This window comes from Dermochelys coriacea, chromosome 25, assembly GCF_009764565.3.
Source record: "Dermochelys coriacea isolate rDerCor1 chromosome 25, rDerCor1.pri.v4, whole genome shotgun sequence".
NCBI classification, from domain to species: Eukaryota; Metazoa; Chordata; order Testudines; family Dermochelyidae; genus Dermochelys; species Dermochelys coriacea.
Genome location: NC_050092.1, coordinates 14,343,000 through 14,360,694, shown reverse-complemented (window position 1 = coordinate 14,360,694; position 17,695 = coordinate 14,343,000). Strand labels below are relative to the sequence as shown.

At 57.9% G+C, this 17,695-nt stretch overlaps 1 protein-coding gene across 2 annotated transcripts; it reads left to right on the top strand.

Moving 5' to 3' along the window:
- The first annotated feature begins 23 nt into the window (after positions 1 to 23).
- DDX49 (DEAD-box helicase 49) lies at positions 24 to 13,133 on the top strand. 2 transcript variants are annotated; one of them, XM_038383754.2, is made up of 13 exons: positions 24 to 283; positions 1,597 to 1,720; positions 3,432 to 3,517; positions 5,292 to 5,413; positions 6,309 to 6,496; positions 7,192 to 7,332; positions 8,050 to 8,125; positions 8,509 to 8,585; positions 9,134 to 9,231; positions 9,717 to 9,791; positions 10,399 to 10,457; positions 10,920 to 10,991; positions 11,687 to 13,133. In XM_038383754.2, the coding sequence occupies exons 1-13, from the start codon at positions 79 to 81 to the stop codon at positions 11,861 to 11,863; spliced, it is 1,500 nt and encodes a 499-aa protein (XP_038239682.1). In that variant the 5' UTR covers positions 24 to 78; the 3' UTR covers positions 11,864 to 13,133. The 2 variants fall into 2 exon arrangements, with proteins under 2 accessions (XP_038239682.1, XP_038239681.1); XM_038383753.1 differs by having other exon boundaries at positions 79 to 283; positions 10,399 to 10,487.
- Positions 13,134 to 17,695: the final 4,562 nt, after the last annotated feature.

Here is a 17,695-nt window from a genome sequence, read left to right as displayed (position 1 = left end):
TGCGGAGCGGGGCACACTGGGAGTCGTAGTTTTTCCTGTGGACTGAGAGCTGGGAGCCAATCGGAATGAGAGGGGCTGATGACGCGAGTTGTTGGCGCCGGAAGTGCGCGGAGCGGCGCGAGGCGTCCGTGGTGGCGCTCGGTGCGACGCGGCCCCTGTGCTGGCGGCATGTCCGGCTTCCGCGGGCTCGGGCTGGCGGCCTGGCTGGCGGAGCAGGCGCAGCAGCTGGGCATCGGCCGCCCCACCCCGGTGCAGGCCGCCTGCATCCCGCCCATCCTGCAGGGTGAGCGGCGCCGCCCCCGTCTCCTCCCCCCCCGGGCCCCTACGTCCCCCCCAGCCCGGTGCCCCCCCCAGTCTCCTCCCCCCCACCGGGCCCCTACGTCCCCCCCAGCCCGGTGCCCCCCCTAGTCTCCTCCCCCCACCGGGCCCCTACGTCCCCCCCGGGCCCCTACGTGCCCCCCCCGTCTCCTCCCCCCCCCGGGCCCCTACGTCCCCCCCAGCCCGGTGCCCCCCCCGTCTCCTCCCCCCACCGGGCCCCTACGTCCCCCCCAGCCCGGTGCCCCCCCCCCGTCTCCTCCCCCCCCGGGCCCCTACGTCCCCCCCGTCCCGGTGCCCCCCCCGGTCTCCTCCCCCCCCCGGGCCCCTACGTCCCCCCCGTCCCGGTGCCCCCCCCGTCTCCTCCCCCCACCGGGCCCCTACGTCCCCCCCAGCCCGGTGCCCCCCCGTCTCCTCCCCCCACCGGGCCCCTACGTCCCCCCCAGCCCGGTGCCCCCCCCGTCTCCTCCCCCCACCGGGCCCCTACGTCCCCCCCAGCCCGGTGCCCCCCCCGTCTCCTCCCCCCCCCGGGCCCCTACGTCCCCCCCAGCCCGGTGCCCCCCCCCGTCTCCTCCCCCCCCGGGCCCCTACGTCCCCCCCAGCCCGGTGCCCCCCCCAGTCTCCTCCCCCCCCCCGGGCCCCTACGTCCCCCCCAGCCCGGTGCCCCCCCGTCTCCTCCCCCCACCGGGCCCCTACGTCCCCCCCCGCCCGGTGCCCCCCCCCGTCTCCTCCCCCCACCGGGCCCCTACGTCCCCCCCGTCCCGGTGCCCCCCCCGTCTCCTCCCCCCCCCGGGCCCCTACGTCCCCCCCAGCCCGGTGCCCCCCCCCCGTCTCCTCCCCCCACCGGGCCCCTACGTCCCCCCCGTCCCGGTGCCCCCCCCCGTCTCCTCCCCCCACCGGGCCCCTACGTCCCCCCCGTCCCGGTGCCCCCCCCCGTCTCCTCCCCCCACCGGGCCCCTACGTCCCCCCCAGCCCGGTGCCCCCCCCGTCTCCTCCCCTCACTGGGCCCCTACATCCCCCCCAGTCCAGTGACTCCCTCAGTCTCCTCCCCCCGCTGGGGCCCCTTCATTCCCTGCCCCAGCAAGGCCTCTGCATCTTTTTCCTTCCCCTCCCCCACGTTTTATGCCCTGTGTCTTGGGCTGAAAACGTTCCCTGGCCAAGTGGGTGGAAGGGCGTGAAGGGCCGTTCCCAAGGCTGCTCCCCAGGGCTGTGTGCATTTGGAGCCAGCTCTCTGCGCTCTGGGTACACGCTCACCCGGCCACTCGGGTCTCTTGCACGCAGGTCGCGACTGTATGGGCTGCGCCAAGACGGGCAGCGGCAAGACAGCTGCGTTCGTCCTGCCGGTCCTGCAGAAACTCTCTGAGGATCCCTATGGTATATTCTGCCTGGTGCTGACACCCACACGGTAAGGCTGAATTGTGTTGCTATGTTCCACTGGCTTTCTAACAAATCCCATTATTGCCTGTAAGAGGCTCGGGAAGGTTCTTGCCTTAGTAGGTGTTTGTGCTGTTCCATCATTAGGGAGATAACGGAGCCTCATCTGTCACTTATCCAGCACTGCCTAGTAAAGGAGGTGGAGGGTGCTTTTGAGTCTGTGGACTTCTAGGAATAGCTGTAGTCCAGTGGCTCTCAAACTTTTGTACTGGTGACCCCTTTCACACAGCAAGTCTCTGAGTATGACCCCCCCCCCACACATTAAAAAACACTTCTTAAATATTTCACACTGTTATAAATGACGGAGGCGAAGCGGGGTTTGGGGTGGAGTGTGACAGCTCGCGACCCCGCACATAATAACCTCATGACCCCCTGAAGGGTCCTGCCCCCCCACTTTGAGAACCCCCGAGCTATACCGTCTCATACTGATGGCCCATGTTGTCCAGTGTCTGTTCCTTTTTCCTTCAGAGGAAGGTGCAAGAAACCCCTCTGTAGGTGGATTGGTATAATTTGCCTCCCATGAAGGGTTTATGTCTAATAGTTAGAGATGGGTCTAATCCTGAAGCATGGATTTTTATCCCTTCCAAAACTATTTTGTATTGGCTATAACTCCAGATATTCTTGTTATCCATGTAAACTAGTTTTCCTTTGAATCTTAGTAAATTCTTCATCACAATGACATCCTGTGGCAATGAGTTCCAACTGTGTAATCAGGCATTTGACTGAAAAAGTAATTTCAGTTTTGAATTCACTGACTTTTGCTTTGACTCTTCCATAGTTTCAGTATTGAGTCCAGGACAAGAGAAGTGCACTTTCCGAAACCATTCTTTGTTTTGTGCACTTTAATCTTATCCTGTTTTGTCTTTCGGTGGTAAACAATCCCAGTCTTTTCATTCTCTACTCACTGATCTCCTGCAGTGCAAACACAGTCTAACCATGGCATTTTATTACACGTTTTTCTTCCAGCCAAAGGGAGGGATATGTTGGGAAACAACTTTCCTGGCTCCTGCTGTCATTTCCCGGCATTCCTGTTCTTTCATATTCCAGACACAGGAGCGTGGCACTGTGCTACCCCAGAGTGCTCTTCATGAGATGGCAAGGCCCTGCCAGCATGATCCCCTAAGTAATCCCTTCTCCTGGGATTCAGAAGTAAAGAACCTGCATCCAGAATCGTTAAGCAATAGTCCCCTTCTCCTGGGGTCCAGTTTAATTCAGCTTCCCCTGTGGGAGCAGAGATCTTCTCAGCCCTCCTTGGGGCTGAGGGGATTTCCTGTCAGGTTTCTCCTTCCTTGGCATAGGAGGCCCACAGCCCTCCTTGGGTAGTGCTTGTTAATTCAGGCCAACTGTGGTCTCCCACCAGCTCCCTTCTTCCCAGATCCTTTTTGCCTTAGTTCTTTTCTCCCTGGATTGGGAGAGCTTAACAGGTTGCCATGTTCCCTTGCTGGTGTCTCTGGGAGCACCTCCTTTTAACTGCATTCTGGGAGCCTTTGCAGGCCCAGATGCTCATGAGGAGGCTGGTTATCAGGTAACTGCTCACATGTGGGCTGAGGTGGGCTCGTTTTTATCACAGGAAGGCTGGGCTTTGAGTCTCTTTCAGGGACCAGCTGTCCGTGACAAGGGTAATAAATAGAACTCTGATATTTCCGTGTTCTATTTTTTCCACTTTTTCTTTCCCCCTGCAGAGAGTTGGCCTATCAGATTGCTGAACAATTCCGTGTTCTGGGGAAGCCACTTGGCTTGAAGGACTGCATCATCGTTGGAGGGATGGGTATGTGTGCTGGCTATAAACTGGACTCTGAGAAGACACGGCACAGTTACGTGTCTGATTCCCTTTAAGGGGCTGTGCCGTTTCAGAGCACTGCTGGCTCTGAGATCTGTGCAGTGACGGTGGAGGAAAAGGTGACTTTAGGGAAGCTGCTTGTTCAAAAGGTGTGCACAGTAAAACCTTATACTTACCTGAGATGCACCAAAATACAGCGTTTCTTTTGTCCATTAACAGATTTCTCCCTTTGTGATGTATGGCTGTCTCTTCCCAGTGATCACCAGGGGAGAGCAAAACTAATCAGCTCTAAGGTTTTGTTGCTGGTGTACTTTATCATTGAAGGGACAACCTGAGCAGACATAATGGTTGATGGCTGTGTGATTTGTTGTTCATTAAGAAATAAACAGCAGCCCTCAAGTACGTCTTAGTAAACTGCCAAGTTAAGCAATGTTTGGGTGCCTGTAGGAAAGCGAAGACTCACCAATGCGGTGCCTCCTGCTGGTTGTCTTGGGAATTAGCTCTTCAGCCTCAGAGCACCTCCTGGTGGCCGGTGTCTTGCCTGCCTCAAGCCCCGTGTCCCTCTTGGACCCCGGTGCCCTTTACCTCAGGGTTCTGCCCCAGCAGTACCCCACAGTCTCTGGGTCTCCCCTCCCAGGGGAACCCCCAACCCTCTATCCCCATCTTGCCTCAGTAGCTACTGCCAGTCATCATTCAGCCCCCGCTCACTGGGGCAGCCTCAGTCTGTCATGGCCACTCATCACTGGCATGGGGGTAGGACCTGCTGCCTCTTCCTAACTCCAGGCTACACTTCTTTAGCCCCAGTACCTGCCTTGGGTCTTTAGCAAGGCCTGCAGCCTGGGGAGTTGCCAGGCTGGAGCTCCCCAGCTCCTCTTGCCTTTCCCCAGTCCTGCTCCCCTTCAGGTATCCTTTTCGCCCAGGTAGCAAGGTCCTTCTCCTGCCAGAGAGAGAGTGAGACTGACCCAGCTGCTCCCTGGACCCTTATAACAGGGCCGGGTGTGGCCTGATCGGGGCATGGCCCAGCTGTGGCTGCTTCCCCAATCAGCCTACCCTATTGGCTCCCCAGGGCGGTTTTAACCCTTTCAGGGCCAGAGCGGGGTGACCGCCCTGCTACAGTGCCCATCTCTGCTTATGAGGGGTCCAGCCTCTCGCTAGGGATGAGGCAAGCATTTTAAAGAAAAAGCAATGTTGTTGTCGTCAGTCCTCGTGTATCACTTGGTATCCAGTATCAGGGTTTAAGTGAGAGACTTTCTCCCTCAAATGCAACATTCTTCTGCCGTAGAGTTGTCATCCTCTGCCTAGGATGTGTCGGACCGAAGCTCATGAAATGAGGAGGGTGTCTCCAGTTTCCTTGGGCTGGGATTTTCAAACGCTCCTTTGGGCGGCTTTAAAAATCCTGGATTCATTTGTTGTTTCATTGCAACATGAAGTAGCTGGAGAGGGCCCGGCTGGAAAGGGCCAAAGTTGAATGATTCTTGGTAAATAAATTATGCTGAAAAGTCCCAAATAATAGCTGGGTTTTAGAGGAAGCCTATTTGTCATAGTGGTTCCCTGGGCTTCTTCCTGTATGCAATGCCTGGTTTTAGTGTCCAGCCCTGGGAGATGGGGAACACCCTACCTTGCCCTTGCGGTCGGTATGAGTTGAGGGCGCTGAACATCTTGTCGAATGAGGCCTGTGAGAGGCAACCTCGCCAGCACGCAGGCTGCTCTCCCTGATCCTGGCCTGTTGGGTATAACTTAGCTCCCTTGGTGTTTTTTCCAGACATGGTGGCCCAGGCTCTGGAGCTCTCCCGTAAGCCTCATGTTGTCATTGCCACACCTGGCAGGCTGGCTGATCACCTGCGCAGCTCCTGCACCTTCAGCCTCAGAAAGATAAAGTTCCTGGTAAGGCAGCTCTTCGGCTCCTTTCCCGCTGTGACCTTCTCCCTTGTTAGACATGGGAGCGTCTAAAGGGAGCTGCTCTGTGTGTGGGGAACAAGATGTTGGGCTGGGCCAGGTGCTGCAGATGCTTGTTTTCCACTGGCTGAACAGCCACAGATCCAACAGCTGGAGCCTGGAAATGCATCAGCTTGTCACGGATGGGAGCCTGGACTCTGCAGAATGAGTCAGTGGCACTGGTGAGGAGCCCTTCACCATGGTACCTAGGTTCTGAATAACAGATGGGGTCTGCATTAGTGGAAACAGCCTCTCTGTGCCCCAGTCACTCTCCATCTTTCATGCAAAAGCCTCTTTTTTGTCTTGCCTGTAACCCTTCGCTTCAGTCTCCTCGTCACACACTGCAGACGTGAATCCCTTCATATATCCGCCGTCTAACCTTAACACAGCTGGGTTTGGTAACTTTGCCCCTCTGCCGCCCATTGCCCTGTAACTTTAATATGGTGAAGCGTTCTGGGGGCTCAGAAGTGTTGTAGACTATGTACTGGGTAGATTGTGTTAGGCATCATTATTGTGTTGCTATGGAACAGTCTCCCTTGTCCAGTCTTCTGTCATACCTTGGTTGTGGCTCTATGTGATGCTAACAGTTAATAGCGCATTACTGTGCAAGTGTTGATTTCTATTACAGCCTGTGAGGTCGGTGAGGATTATCCTCCCTGGGTTACAGGTGTGGAAACTGAGGCCCAGGGACTGTGATTTAGTCACGGCCACAGAAACAGTGTTAGCGCCTGGGTTGGAGTTCCTGGCTGTAGGCCAGGCTGCCTCATTGGGACCATCCCCCTCCTGCGTGGTGCTGCTCCTCTCAGCCTGGCTTGTGTTGCTTGTTTTCGGCCGTGTGCTGAAGGTTTTGGACGAAGCTGACCGGCTGCTGGAACAGGGCTGTACTGACTTCACCAAGGACCTGGAGGTGATTCTGGGGGCTGTTCCAGCGACCAGGCAGACGCTGCTTTTTAGTGCTACGCTGACAGACACGCTGAATGAGCTAAAGAGCCTCGCCATGAACAAACCCTTCTTCTGGGAGTCTCGGGCCGAGTAAGTCTCCTGCTCTTTCATGTGGTGTCGTGTCCATCCCCTCCAGTGTACAGCAGGGAGGCTGTGAATGTCGGCACGTTGGGCTTCCCCCCATGACTGCCAGGGCAGTCTTGGGAATGGTCTGTGCTTCTCTCCCCCATTAACCCCTGGGTCCCAGTCACACCCTGTGCTGTTAGATGGTGGGGACTTGGTACTGGACGTGCTGAACCTCACTTCCTTTGTCCGGCTTCCCCAGTGCTGGGATCTGCTGGGGAAGGTGGCACCAGCAGCTGGATGACTAGGACAGAGTTGAATACGGCTGAAATTGCCACTTCCCCTTTACCTTTATTGTATTTTGATCCCACAAACTATGTCAGCTATCAGAGATATTTGATGTCAATGAAAGGAGTCGGGCTGCCCTGGAGCCCTCGGCGTTGGGAGCTGGGGAGCCGGTCGGACAGGCTGCCCACCTCCCCAGGCTTTGTTGTTTTATATTTGTATTTATGTTGTATTTTTAGTCCCACTAGTAAAACACACGAGGGACTGGCAGCGATTGGGTCTCTTATGAGATTCCTAAACAGTTGGCTAATGAACCGGCTTCATTCTCCCCTCTGCACGTGGCCCCGTCTCCCCACTGTCTCCTTCGCCTCCCCCAAATCTGACCGAACTCAGGATAATGTCTCTTTGTTGGGGCCTTTCCTTCCCCTCCCAAACAGAGTGCGGACCGTGGATGAGCTGGTTCAGCGCTACCTGCTCGTGCCAGAGAGAGTCAAGGACGCCTACCTCGTCCATTTAATTCAGACCTTCCAGGATGAGCACGAGGACTGGTCCATCATCATCTTCACCAGCACCTGCAAGTGAGTCCGAAGCCACCTGCTGACTGCTGTGGCCAGGGCCATATTAATGTTTGGGCTTTGGTAGCTCAGACCCCAAACTCCCCACTAACTATGGTAAAGCCAGAAAGGCACGTGCTGCCCTAAGTCCAGGCATTCCAGTAGGGTCTGAGTCCTTGCCTATCTCCTGGGAGGTGTAAGTGCTTCCCAGTGCCGGGAAACATAGCACCCTATGGAAGGGCCAAGTCTGAGTATCTCCACTGACCTGCTTAGTCCTGACTGAGCAGTGCAGAGAGGGGCTGTGGTCACAATGGTCTCCAGCTGCATTGGGCACTGTGCTGAGAGTCCTCCTGGGGCTCTCCAGTTTAGGGTACCGTGGAGGGATGGATTAGATGACCTCTTGAGCCATAAGTTTCTGTGATTGTCTCCTCTGGCCTCGCCATTTCCTTCCCTTAAGTGAGTCCAGTTGCAGCGATTTAACCCAAGATGTGACTGGCCCAGAGGAAATGGGAAATTCCACAGTGTTCTTCAGAGAGTCTGGGCTCCCACTCGTGTCTGGACCAACCTTCTTTAACAACCTGTCCAGTGGCCACATGTGAGTGAGTGTCAAGCGTGGAATAGGCATCCTGTTTACCAGCATAGCCGAGGCGCTGTATAACTGGATGGTGGGAAGCTCTGTTCTAGGCCATCGACTTCCCCAAAGACTAGATATGTAACCAGGAAACGTCTCTTGTTTTTAAGGAACTGCCAGATCTTGAACATGATGCTGAAGAAGTTCAACTTCCCGTCAGTGGCTTTGCATTCCATGATGAAGCAGGTGAGTGACCAGCAGGGCTGAGCAGTGGGGTGCTGGGGCACCTGGTGTCCCTGTGAGGAGGGGTGCACATCTTGGCTATGCTGGGGAATGAAGACCTCAGGTTTTTACACATTTATCTGTTGAGCGAGGGCATTCAGGAGGTGACACTTGTTCCCTTCCCGAAGGAAGGGGCATTGCTGGGCACAAGCCAGGTGGGTGCTCTGCTGGGTTCAGAAACCCACCTCTGCTGAGGTCCCTCACTCCTCGCCTGCCCTCTGCAAGCCTTGTCATGGGCACACACTTCTTTGCTTGTAGTTGTTTTCCCTGAAGCCAGACATCTGTGCAGGGCATGTGGCCTCTGGGGACTGCAGCATTCTTAATCCGGACTCCTCCTCCCTTCACAGAAGCAGCGCTTTGCAGCCTTAGCAAAATTCAAGTCCAGTGTCTTTAAGATCCTCATCGCCACGGATGTGGCTGCCAGGTAGGAGAAGGGGAAGCTGCTCTCTGCGGCTACAGAGCTCTAGCGCATTTCCTAAGCCGCAGAACCACCCAAGAGCTGTGGGGTGGGGTTTGCGAGAGGGGAGCTCGTAGGTCCTGTCTGGGTCAGGGCAGGGGTTTGTTCCCTTCAGTCATGGCCAGGGGTTAGGGAACACCCTGGAACTTGCTCATGTACCTGCTGTTTCTGGATTCTCTGCTCATCCCTGGCCTTTTCATGCTGTAACCTCCAAGTTCACGTGCTGATAGAGGTGCCTTGTGGGAGGGGCTGGGCAGGCCACTGGGCCCTGAGGGGAAGGGCAGGCGGCTGACTGGGCTGCAGAGTGACACACAGGAGCAGGCTGCCGTGGTCTCTGGTTCTGAGGACTGTATGAAGGGATGGTTGAGTCCCGGGAATTGGCTCGGGCTGGTCACTGCAGGGCCCATGAGTGTCGGAGTCTCCAGAGACTCTCAGGGAAAGTTGAGGACAGGAGAGCCAACTATTGGTGCCCCGCTGCTGCCTCCCCAACCCCCGTTTCTTTGCTTGTGCTCCAGGGGCTTAGACATTCCAACAGTCCAAGTTGTCATCAACCACAACACCCCTGGCCTGCCGAAAATCTACATCCACCGGGTGGGCCGGACGGCCCGTGCAGGTGAGCATGGAAAGCCAGTGAGAGGCACGGGTAAGGTAGGGCCACAGTTCAAAGCAGAGACCTGGTGATGGGATTCTTGCCTGATTCATCCTTTCATCCAGTTTAAGACCAGAAAGGAGGGACCATTAGACCATCTGGCTGACTTAATGTATATCGCAGGCCAGGACGTGTCTCCCACTTACCCGGCTGGCTGTAAGGCGGTTCCAGCTCCGCTGCTGTGCAGCCAGTGTCAGATTGGACTAGACCACGGATCCAGCGTCCTGCCATCACCGCTCTCAGCGCTGACGGGTCTTGGCTGGTATCCCACCAGTAACATGTCTCTGAGCGGAAGACCCCTCTCCATAGTGCACCTGGCCTTGTGCCCAGTGCTAATTCTTGGGGGCAAGTGGAACCTGAGGATGGGTTAGTCCTGCACTTCCTCACTGGGGATCACTGCTCATCAGAGTTCACTTAGTCACCAATGCCTTCTGGTTCTCATCCCTCAGGCCGGCACGGGCTCGCCATCACACTGGTGACGCAGTACGACATCCACCTGGTGCATGCCATTGAGGAGCAGATCAGTAAGTGGAGCGCATCACCACAGGCATGGCTGCAGCCCCAGCCTCGCTGACACAGAGTGTACGGCCCAGGAGCCTCTTGGTATCAGAAAAACAGCTTCTCTCCCCTGGCTTTGCGGCTGAGGCCCAGAAAATCTAGTAGCTCTGAGTCTCCCCCAGGGCAGGGGCAGCCCCAGTCACCAAACCTTCTGGCCTTTGATACTCTAGTAGCACGACTCGTACATAGCACCTCGCACCCAGCGAGATTGCAGAGGGCTTAGCAGGGCTTAGCTGCTTCTCCCCGCCCTGGAGATGGAGGGCAGCAACGCTGCGGAGCGCCCCTTCAGGAAGTGGAAAAGACTCCTGCCTGGAGTTGAAGCTGTCATGATTTGGGGAGTCCTGGCAGCCCAGCTCTCAGTAGAGCGGGTGGGTGAAGAGGTTAGGGAGGTCTCTCATTCTGGTCACCATGGGAGGAGTGATCCCATGTGATGGGTCCCATTATCCCCAGTGATGCTGAATGGGCTCCATAGCAAGGGGAAAGTTCTCCGGAGTGCTCTGAGTCAGTAATGGGGCTGGCCCCTGATCTCATACTAGTCTCTGAGCTGAACGTGAGTCTTGTGTCGCGATTTAGAAACGAAGCTGCAGGAGTTCTCGGTGGAGGAGCGTGCGGTGCTCGGCATCCTCACCCAGGTGAACGTTGCCAGAAGGGAGTGTGAAATCGTAAGTGACTGCAGCGTGGGGGGCCCTGGCCAGGGAGCCGGCTTCCTGTACAGCTTGGCGTGACCAGGAAACGCTTCCCTCTCTAGGCCACGATGCGCTTTTAGCTCTGGCAGGGTGTGCAGCCCTCGCTTCGATATACAGCTGTGGGGAGGGCTCGGGAGTGTCACGGGGCTTGTTCCCCTTTCTAGAGGAGGCCTGTGCAGGACATGAGCATTTGTATGCAACTGCTGGGGCAGGGACCCAGATCTGCTGTTCCCCTCTCTAAGGTGTGCCCGCCTGGTGATCATTGACCTGCTCGGCAGTGCGCTGGGGGCCTGGGCTTTCGAGTGAGGGTCGGTCAGAACTCTGCTCAGGCCTGCAACCCTCCTCGGAGCCTTGCTGCCAGTCCTAGTGCCTGGCTTCTCATCGCGCTTTTGTCTTTTGCTTTGGCAGAAACTGGAGGCGACTGATTTTGATGAGAAGAAGGAAATAAATAAGCGGAAGCAAATGATCCTGGAAGGAAAGGTGAGTGATGCTCTCCAGCCACTGCTGCCAGGGGTACCAGGACAAGCACTGACCTGTCGTGGACCATGAGACACCCATCCCCCCCATCGCTGCAGTCTGTCTGCCTCGTTCCCCTTGGAGGAGCTTCTTTTTGCCTTGAGAGGAGAATGACGAAGAGCTATTGACAAATGTGTTGTCCCATAGCGTCCTTCAGGCTTGGTGTCATGCTCCACTCCAGAGTCAGTTGTGCTTCACAGAGAAGGGTGGGCTTGACAGGACATAATTCTGCAGCCCCCGTCGGCCCCCAGTGGGGGGATCAGAGGAGCAGAACGGGCAGCTGAGAGAGGAGTGGAGCATCAGAACCGAGCAGTGCTAGGAAAGCAGAGGAGGTTCAAGGCTGGCATTGGAGAACCAAAGTGGGGCATAGAGGGGGGAAGTGACTTGCCCAGATTTGTGCAGCAAGGCAGTGGCAGAGCTGGGAATAGAACCTAGGAGTCCTGATACCTTGCCCCAGATTTGGACCACAGCCCTCTCCTGTGGGGTGGAGAATGGTCGAGTAGGATGGGGAAGTGGAGCGCGAGGGTGCACGAATAACCAGAGCGCGTCATCTCCGGAGACGGACAGGCAGCTGGGGGAAGGCAAGGGCCCTTTGGGTGGGGGCAGGGTTGACAGAACGCTGCTGCATGTTGTCAGTTTCTTGGCGTCTGCTCTTCCAGGACCCAGACTTGGAGGCAAAAAGGAAGGCAGAGCTGGCCAAGATCAAGAAGAAGAACAAGCAGTTCCGCGAGAGGGTCCAGCAGACGCTTCAGGAGAAGAAACGGCTTCAGCTGAAGAGGAAACTGCAGAAGAAGGCGCGTGGGCAGCAGAGACGGTCAGCCAAGGAGGAGAAGTGAAAGCCCCAGGCACTTACAGCGTGGGAGTGTGGGAGCTGCTGCCCATGGGCCAGGGCTGCCCAGGGTTCTTCCAAGCCCCTAGATACCATGTGTGGGGGGTTGATGTGGAAGCTTCTGACTTGAAGGTGTTTGAAGGGAGAGGATCGCTCTGCCAGTGTAACCCCTTTCCTTCTCCCTCCCCTCCAGAGACTCAGCTGCTTTGGCCCATCCTCCAGCCTGACATGGGCTGGTTGGGGCTCAAGGAGTGTCACTTCAGGGCACATTCCCCCAGCCTCCAGGCACAAAAGAGGAATCCAAACTCTTACCCCTTGGTGAACTGCTCATGTTGATTCTCGGTTTCTCACCTGCTTCCTCCCTTCCCAGGGCTGGTGCCAATGTAAACAAGAGGGAGTGGCAGGCAGCTTCTCCCTGAGTCAGAGTCTAAAAACCCTGAGCCAAGGTCAGCTTGGTCCCTGGCTTCCTGGCTCCGCTGGTGGTGGTCTGAGAGGGTAATAGCTAATAGAGACGGGAGGAGCTCCATCAGGGAAGCTGGTCTGGTGTGTTTTGTGAAAATTTCCCTTCCTTCTAATTTGTGTGACCCCTGTTACCTGAACCCTGTTTATCCTGAGGCCCTTCTGAGGCTCTTTTCAGCTCTGTCCCCTGACCTGCAACTCCAGACCGCTCCCCGGCCCCCTCTGCCCTGGTCAGCCATGTGAACGTCACGGGCCCCTCTTCCCTTCCGAGAACGGAGGTTTCCCTCCCCAGAGCCTGGTTTCAATCCCAGTATCCAACTCAACTAGTTCAGAGGTCTTTGATTCACATCTGAACAGGATTCCCTGGCCATCTCAGGAGCAAACATCCTTCGCTCTAAACAACCCACAGCAGTTTGGATCCTGTTCCCTCCCGCCCCGACACCTGCACAAGACTCCACAGAACGGATGCTGCTGATCCAAAATGTTGCTGGGTTGCACCCTGCCCAAGGAATAAGTGACTCTTGCACCAAGAATGGCCCTGGATGTCCCATCGTGAAGACTTGACAAGAATCAACAAACTTTAAACTCAAGGGATGGTGCGGTGGGGGCACCATCAGGGAATGTGCTTCCCTCTGGAGCCTCAGAACTAGTCGCAGATCTATGGTGGGGGGCTTTCAGTTTTGCCTGGCTGGGCTAGAGCTCAGCTCCCATTGCCTGGGACCATCAGGGAGCTTTGGTGATGGGGGATGTTTTCTGTGACTAGCATCTTCCCTGCCCCCAAGAAATATTTATTTGCAATAAATAACTGGGTGTCTGGACTCTTCGGGCTCAGGGGACTGGTGTGTTGTCCAAGGGCTGTTGCTCTTGAAGGACCTCTTGGAATGAGGGGTCAGTTTCACTCTGGCATATCAAGCTGGATCAGGAACTCTGCAGCCAGAGGCAGTGAGGGCAACACTCAGTTTTGTTTCAGGGGCGTGGTCCAAATAGCAAACAGGTTTCTCCTAGCCAGAGTGTCCCCTGGTCCTGGCACCACGTGCCTGCTGTCATGGTGCCAGGGCAGTGGTTCTGGAAACCTGTATCCCGTTCTGTGGGAGCCGCTCACCCTAGCTGAGCCCTGCTTCAGTCGGATCTCTTTGTCCCGGCAGTGAGCTCAGCCACCTCGGGCATGTTCTCTGCCCTGGGAGAGGATCCTAACCCGCTTGCTGCAGAGCCGGGTCTATACACCCATCCTGGCACAGATTTGCCATGCGAATCCCCAGGGCCCTCTGCTTCTGCGTACAAAGGGGCCTCGCATAGCCACTGGTGCAGCTCCACCTGGGGCGATGTGAATGGGCAGTACCCAGAGGAGCATGGAGCTTGGATGTCTGGCTGGATGACTGGGGCCATGTGGCTAGAGAGGTATGGGCCAGACTGGTCATCAGGAGGTGTCTGAATTGTGCAGCCACCCTTGCTTGGCTCCCCTGTGAAGGGAGAGGAACTCGAGGCCCTGCCTTGTAGACAGGGTGACTCGTGGGCTCTGGCAGCTATTGGAACCGTGCTGATTGCTCTCTGAATACGAAACGCTCCCCCAACCCCATGTGTGCTGATTTCCCCAGCAAACTCACGAGATTAACGAGGCTCCTCCTTGGGACAGGCTGCTCTGGTGAGGGCTTTGATGCTGCCTTTGTGCCAACTCTCAGCGGTTCCCCTCCCCTCTCAGACTCCTTGCTCTGCCTTCTGAAGACTCTTTGCTGAGCGCGTCTCTCTTCATCTTCCTCCAGCACCCTGTGACAGCAGGGTTTAATCATGGATTTTTGTCTTGGTGCCCTATTCAGCCTTCTTTTCAATCCCTCCAGCTCCTCTGAGAATCAGGGCATGTGTGGGAAACGAGCCCTCCCAGTCAGTCAGCCATGCAGCCTGGGTAGGAATAGCTGGGTAGGAAAGGGGGGTGCTGCATATCTCGGGGGCTGGGAATGGGGCTTTCTCAACTAGACCCACAGAAAGCACCTCACCTAGTGACGGTCAGTGGCCTCTGCAAAATGCCGTTACAGTCTCAGTCCGATTCTTCCGTCTCCCATCCCTCCCTGGCTTGAAAGCTGTTTTCATCAGCCCTCCTCCACCTGTCTCCCAGCAGGGTCTTGAACCTTTCGGGGTCTTGCCCTCAGGCTGTGTCCGGAGCCTGCATTGAACAGCAGCTCGTAGGGTCCGCAGGCCAAAAGGCTGCCTCGGGGTGGGTACAAGAGCCTCGTGTAGTGAGATCAGGGCTGGCGTCAGGCGCAAGATTCGAATGGTTTCAGTGTTGGGGAGGTATGGAGGCACTGCGGGGGCTGTGCTGGCAGCACTCTGCCATGGGGTGGGTGGTGCCTTAGTCATGGCACCCTCCTTCCTCTGGGCACTGAACACGCTGATGGTGCCGTGCCTGAGAGCGCCCCAAATCCCCAGCTGTCGGAGCGGCCGCATCACAGATCTGGGATAGCTTGAGACGACCTTCCAGTGCCCTTCTCCCCCCCTTAACCCCCGTCTCTCTCCTTCTCCGGCTCTGGTCCAGGCTGCTGCGCGTCTCCCACGTGCTTTGCACGCTCAATTCTTTTCACTCAACCCCAGCTCCCCCCCCACCTCTTGGAGGGCTTCCCTGGTTTGGTTGCTATGGAGACGGAACCTGGTTCAGCATTTCAAACCTCTCCCCATCCCCGGAGCCTTGCGGCTGAGGCAGGCAAAGGGGGCGCGTGGCTCGTGCGGAGCAGCGTGCGCTGGGGCTGCTCCCCCCAGACACGGCGCCACGCAGCCTGCCCCACCTCTGCAGAAACCTCCTGCCTTACCCGCTGCTTTAACGGCCACCCTGGGTGTGTCTGAGGCTGGGCGAGCCTGGAGCGGTTCTCTCAGGCCCTTTTTCTGGGCATGGAGCAGGCCCTTTTCCCTTCCCTCACACCCTCTGCTCCCGGCTGCCAATGCTGGTCGGGTGAGGGGTTCACACGTGGCACTGGGGTCCCCAGTGGGTTAAAATGGAGCCCCCTGGGCCTGGCCATGTCTGCAGGATGGGGAAGAAGGGTGAGGGAGGAAGCAGGGGACAGGGCTTGGTGGCCAGTGGTTGGATCCAGGTGAGCCGGTGGCCCTGGTCCATCCTGAGTGGGCAGCATCCTGTAGGTGTCAGCCAGCGGACTCCAGCCTCTGGCTGCGGGAGCAGCGCCGGGAGGCAGGAGCGCTCTCGTGAAATGCTCGGGGCGAAGCCCTGGACCTGTGTGTTCCTGCCCCAGCTTGTCTTCAGCTCCCTGTTCCCTGTGGGAGCCAGCTGAAGAGTTCCCAATCCTGTGGGCATGTGTGTGATTCCTGGCTCTGGGCCCTAGGATCCACCCAGCCCGGCTGGCTGGAGGGCGGTAACACACAGCTGCTGTGTTACCCGCCAGCGCTGTCGGGTTCGGCTTGGGGCAGCTTTGCTCTCTGTCCTGCGCCAGGTGGGGTTTTGCTGGCTTTGCACAGGGCTGGCCCCTGAGCTCCTGCTGCTCCCATGCCCGGTGCTGCAGTCTGGCACCCAGGGACGGCGCTTTCACGTGGATTGTCGCTGTGGTCTCACCACCGCTCTGCGTGCTGGCGTGCGCCCTGCCCGTTCCCACAGTGCCAGCTGCAGTGGTGGGGTCAGGTGCTGTTTGCACTGCACAAGCCAAGCTCTGCAGAAGAACCCCTGAGTGTAACCCTTGGCTCCCTACGGGGTCCCTTCTCTGGGCCGGGTCCGGCCTGGACCGTCCAGGCCCCACGGCCTGGTCAGCAGCAGCCACTAGATGGCAGCTCCGGTGTTCTCCGGCAGCGCCTGCCCTGGTTCTGGCCGTCAGTGGTGCAAAGGGGGCCTTAGCTGGGCCCCAGCGGGTGAAGCTGGGGGGAGGAGGGGGCTGCCCTGAGTGCAGTAGGGGGCAGATGGGGCTGAGGCAGCAGCACGGTTGACCCCGCGTCCAGTGCTGCTTGCAATGTGCTCTGGCGTTAGACTCGGTGTGGATCGTCTGGCCTCCTTTCCTTTCCCTTCTCTGCTGTGGGTTGGACGGGCTTCTGCTCCCCCCTCCCCCGGCAGCAGTGACCCCTGAACCCCTGCAGCACCCTGCCACGCAGGCTGCTTCCCCCCCCCCGCCAGCAGTGACCCCTGAACCCTGCAGCACCCTGCCAGGCAGGCTTGGCTCTGTCTGCAGAGGGCAGCTCTTCCCACACCTCCCCCCTTGGGGCATCTCTGCTCCAATCTCCCTGCTGCACCTTCGACCCTTTGGCCTCCTGTCTGGGATGAATGGGCCGGCTGGGCCCTGGCTCTGGACCCCTTACAGCGACTTGGTCACAGCTGTCTTCACTGTGCCTAGCACATCTGGCCTCTTCACATCCCATTCCCCCCGCTGTCACCTCTGTCCATTAAACAGCCCTCCCAGGCACCAGACAAGACCCTACAGAGGAGTCATAGGGTGGGTGTGTTTGCTTGGGGGGGGTCTTTCTTTTGTGCTTAAATCCTCCCTCGTGCCTGCTGCATTAGCAGCTGCCTCTCCTGTGGACTCGTCCCTGTTGCCTTTAGGAGGGAGAGTGACTGTGACGGAAGCAGGTGGTCTGGACCCCGCTCCCCCCCCCCTTACCGTGTGTAAATCGAAGCCTGCAGCCCAGACTCAATTCCTTTCATGCAGGCGGGGGGGCCCTGCAGCAGGTCACCCCTGTCCCTTCTGCTGTATGCAGGCTGAGGCGAAAGGCTTCAGGTATCAGCACTGGGTCGGGGGGGAGCTCTGGAGCGAAATCCACGCCGTCGCCGAGAAGGTTGGTTTGTTCCAGTTCAGGGAGCCCATGTCCCTCTGCCCATCATTCGCCTTCCAGCTGTGAATGGCGAAGCTCGCTCAGTCCAGCCGCCCACTCCCTTGATGTAATGGTTGGAGCAGGTGCCGTAGTGGTGCCCTGTGGGGCTGGTACTGTGTGCGCATTGCCCCGCTGCACTGGAGGCAAGGCAGAGGCAGTGACTCGTCCGCAGTGTCACAGCAAGTTCGTGGCCGAGCCCACGGAATAGAACCAGTGATGAGCAGCCAAAATCTTAACAACCGGTTCCCTCCTCACCCCCATGAAGGGTTCGTGGCCCACCCCTGCCCCCTGGGAACTCCTGTCCCATCCAATCCCCTCCCCTGTCCCCTGACTGCCCCCAAAACTGGGCAGGAGGGTCTCGTGGGCCACCGTAGTGGGTGCCCACCCTGCCTCTAAGAGCCAGAGGGACTTGCCGGGGGGCGAGATGGGGAGTCCCGGCGGCGCTTACCTGGGGCAGCTCCCAGGAAGCATCCGGCAGGTCCCTCTGGCTCCTAGGGGCAGGGGAGTGTAGCTGGGGGGGAGCAGGGGGAGTGGCTGCTCCCCCCATTGATCACATCAAAAGTGGAGCCTTAGGCGCCAACTTCCTGGG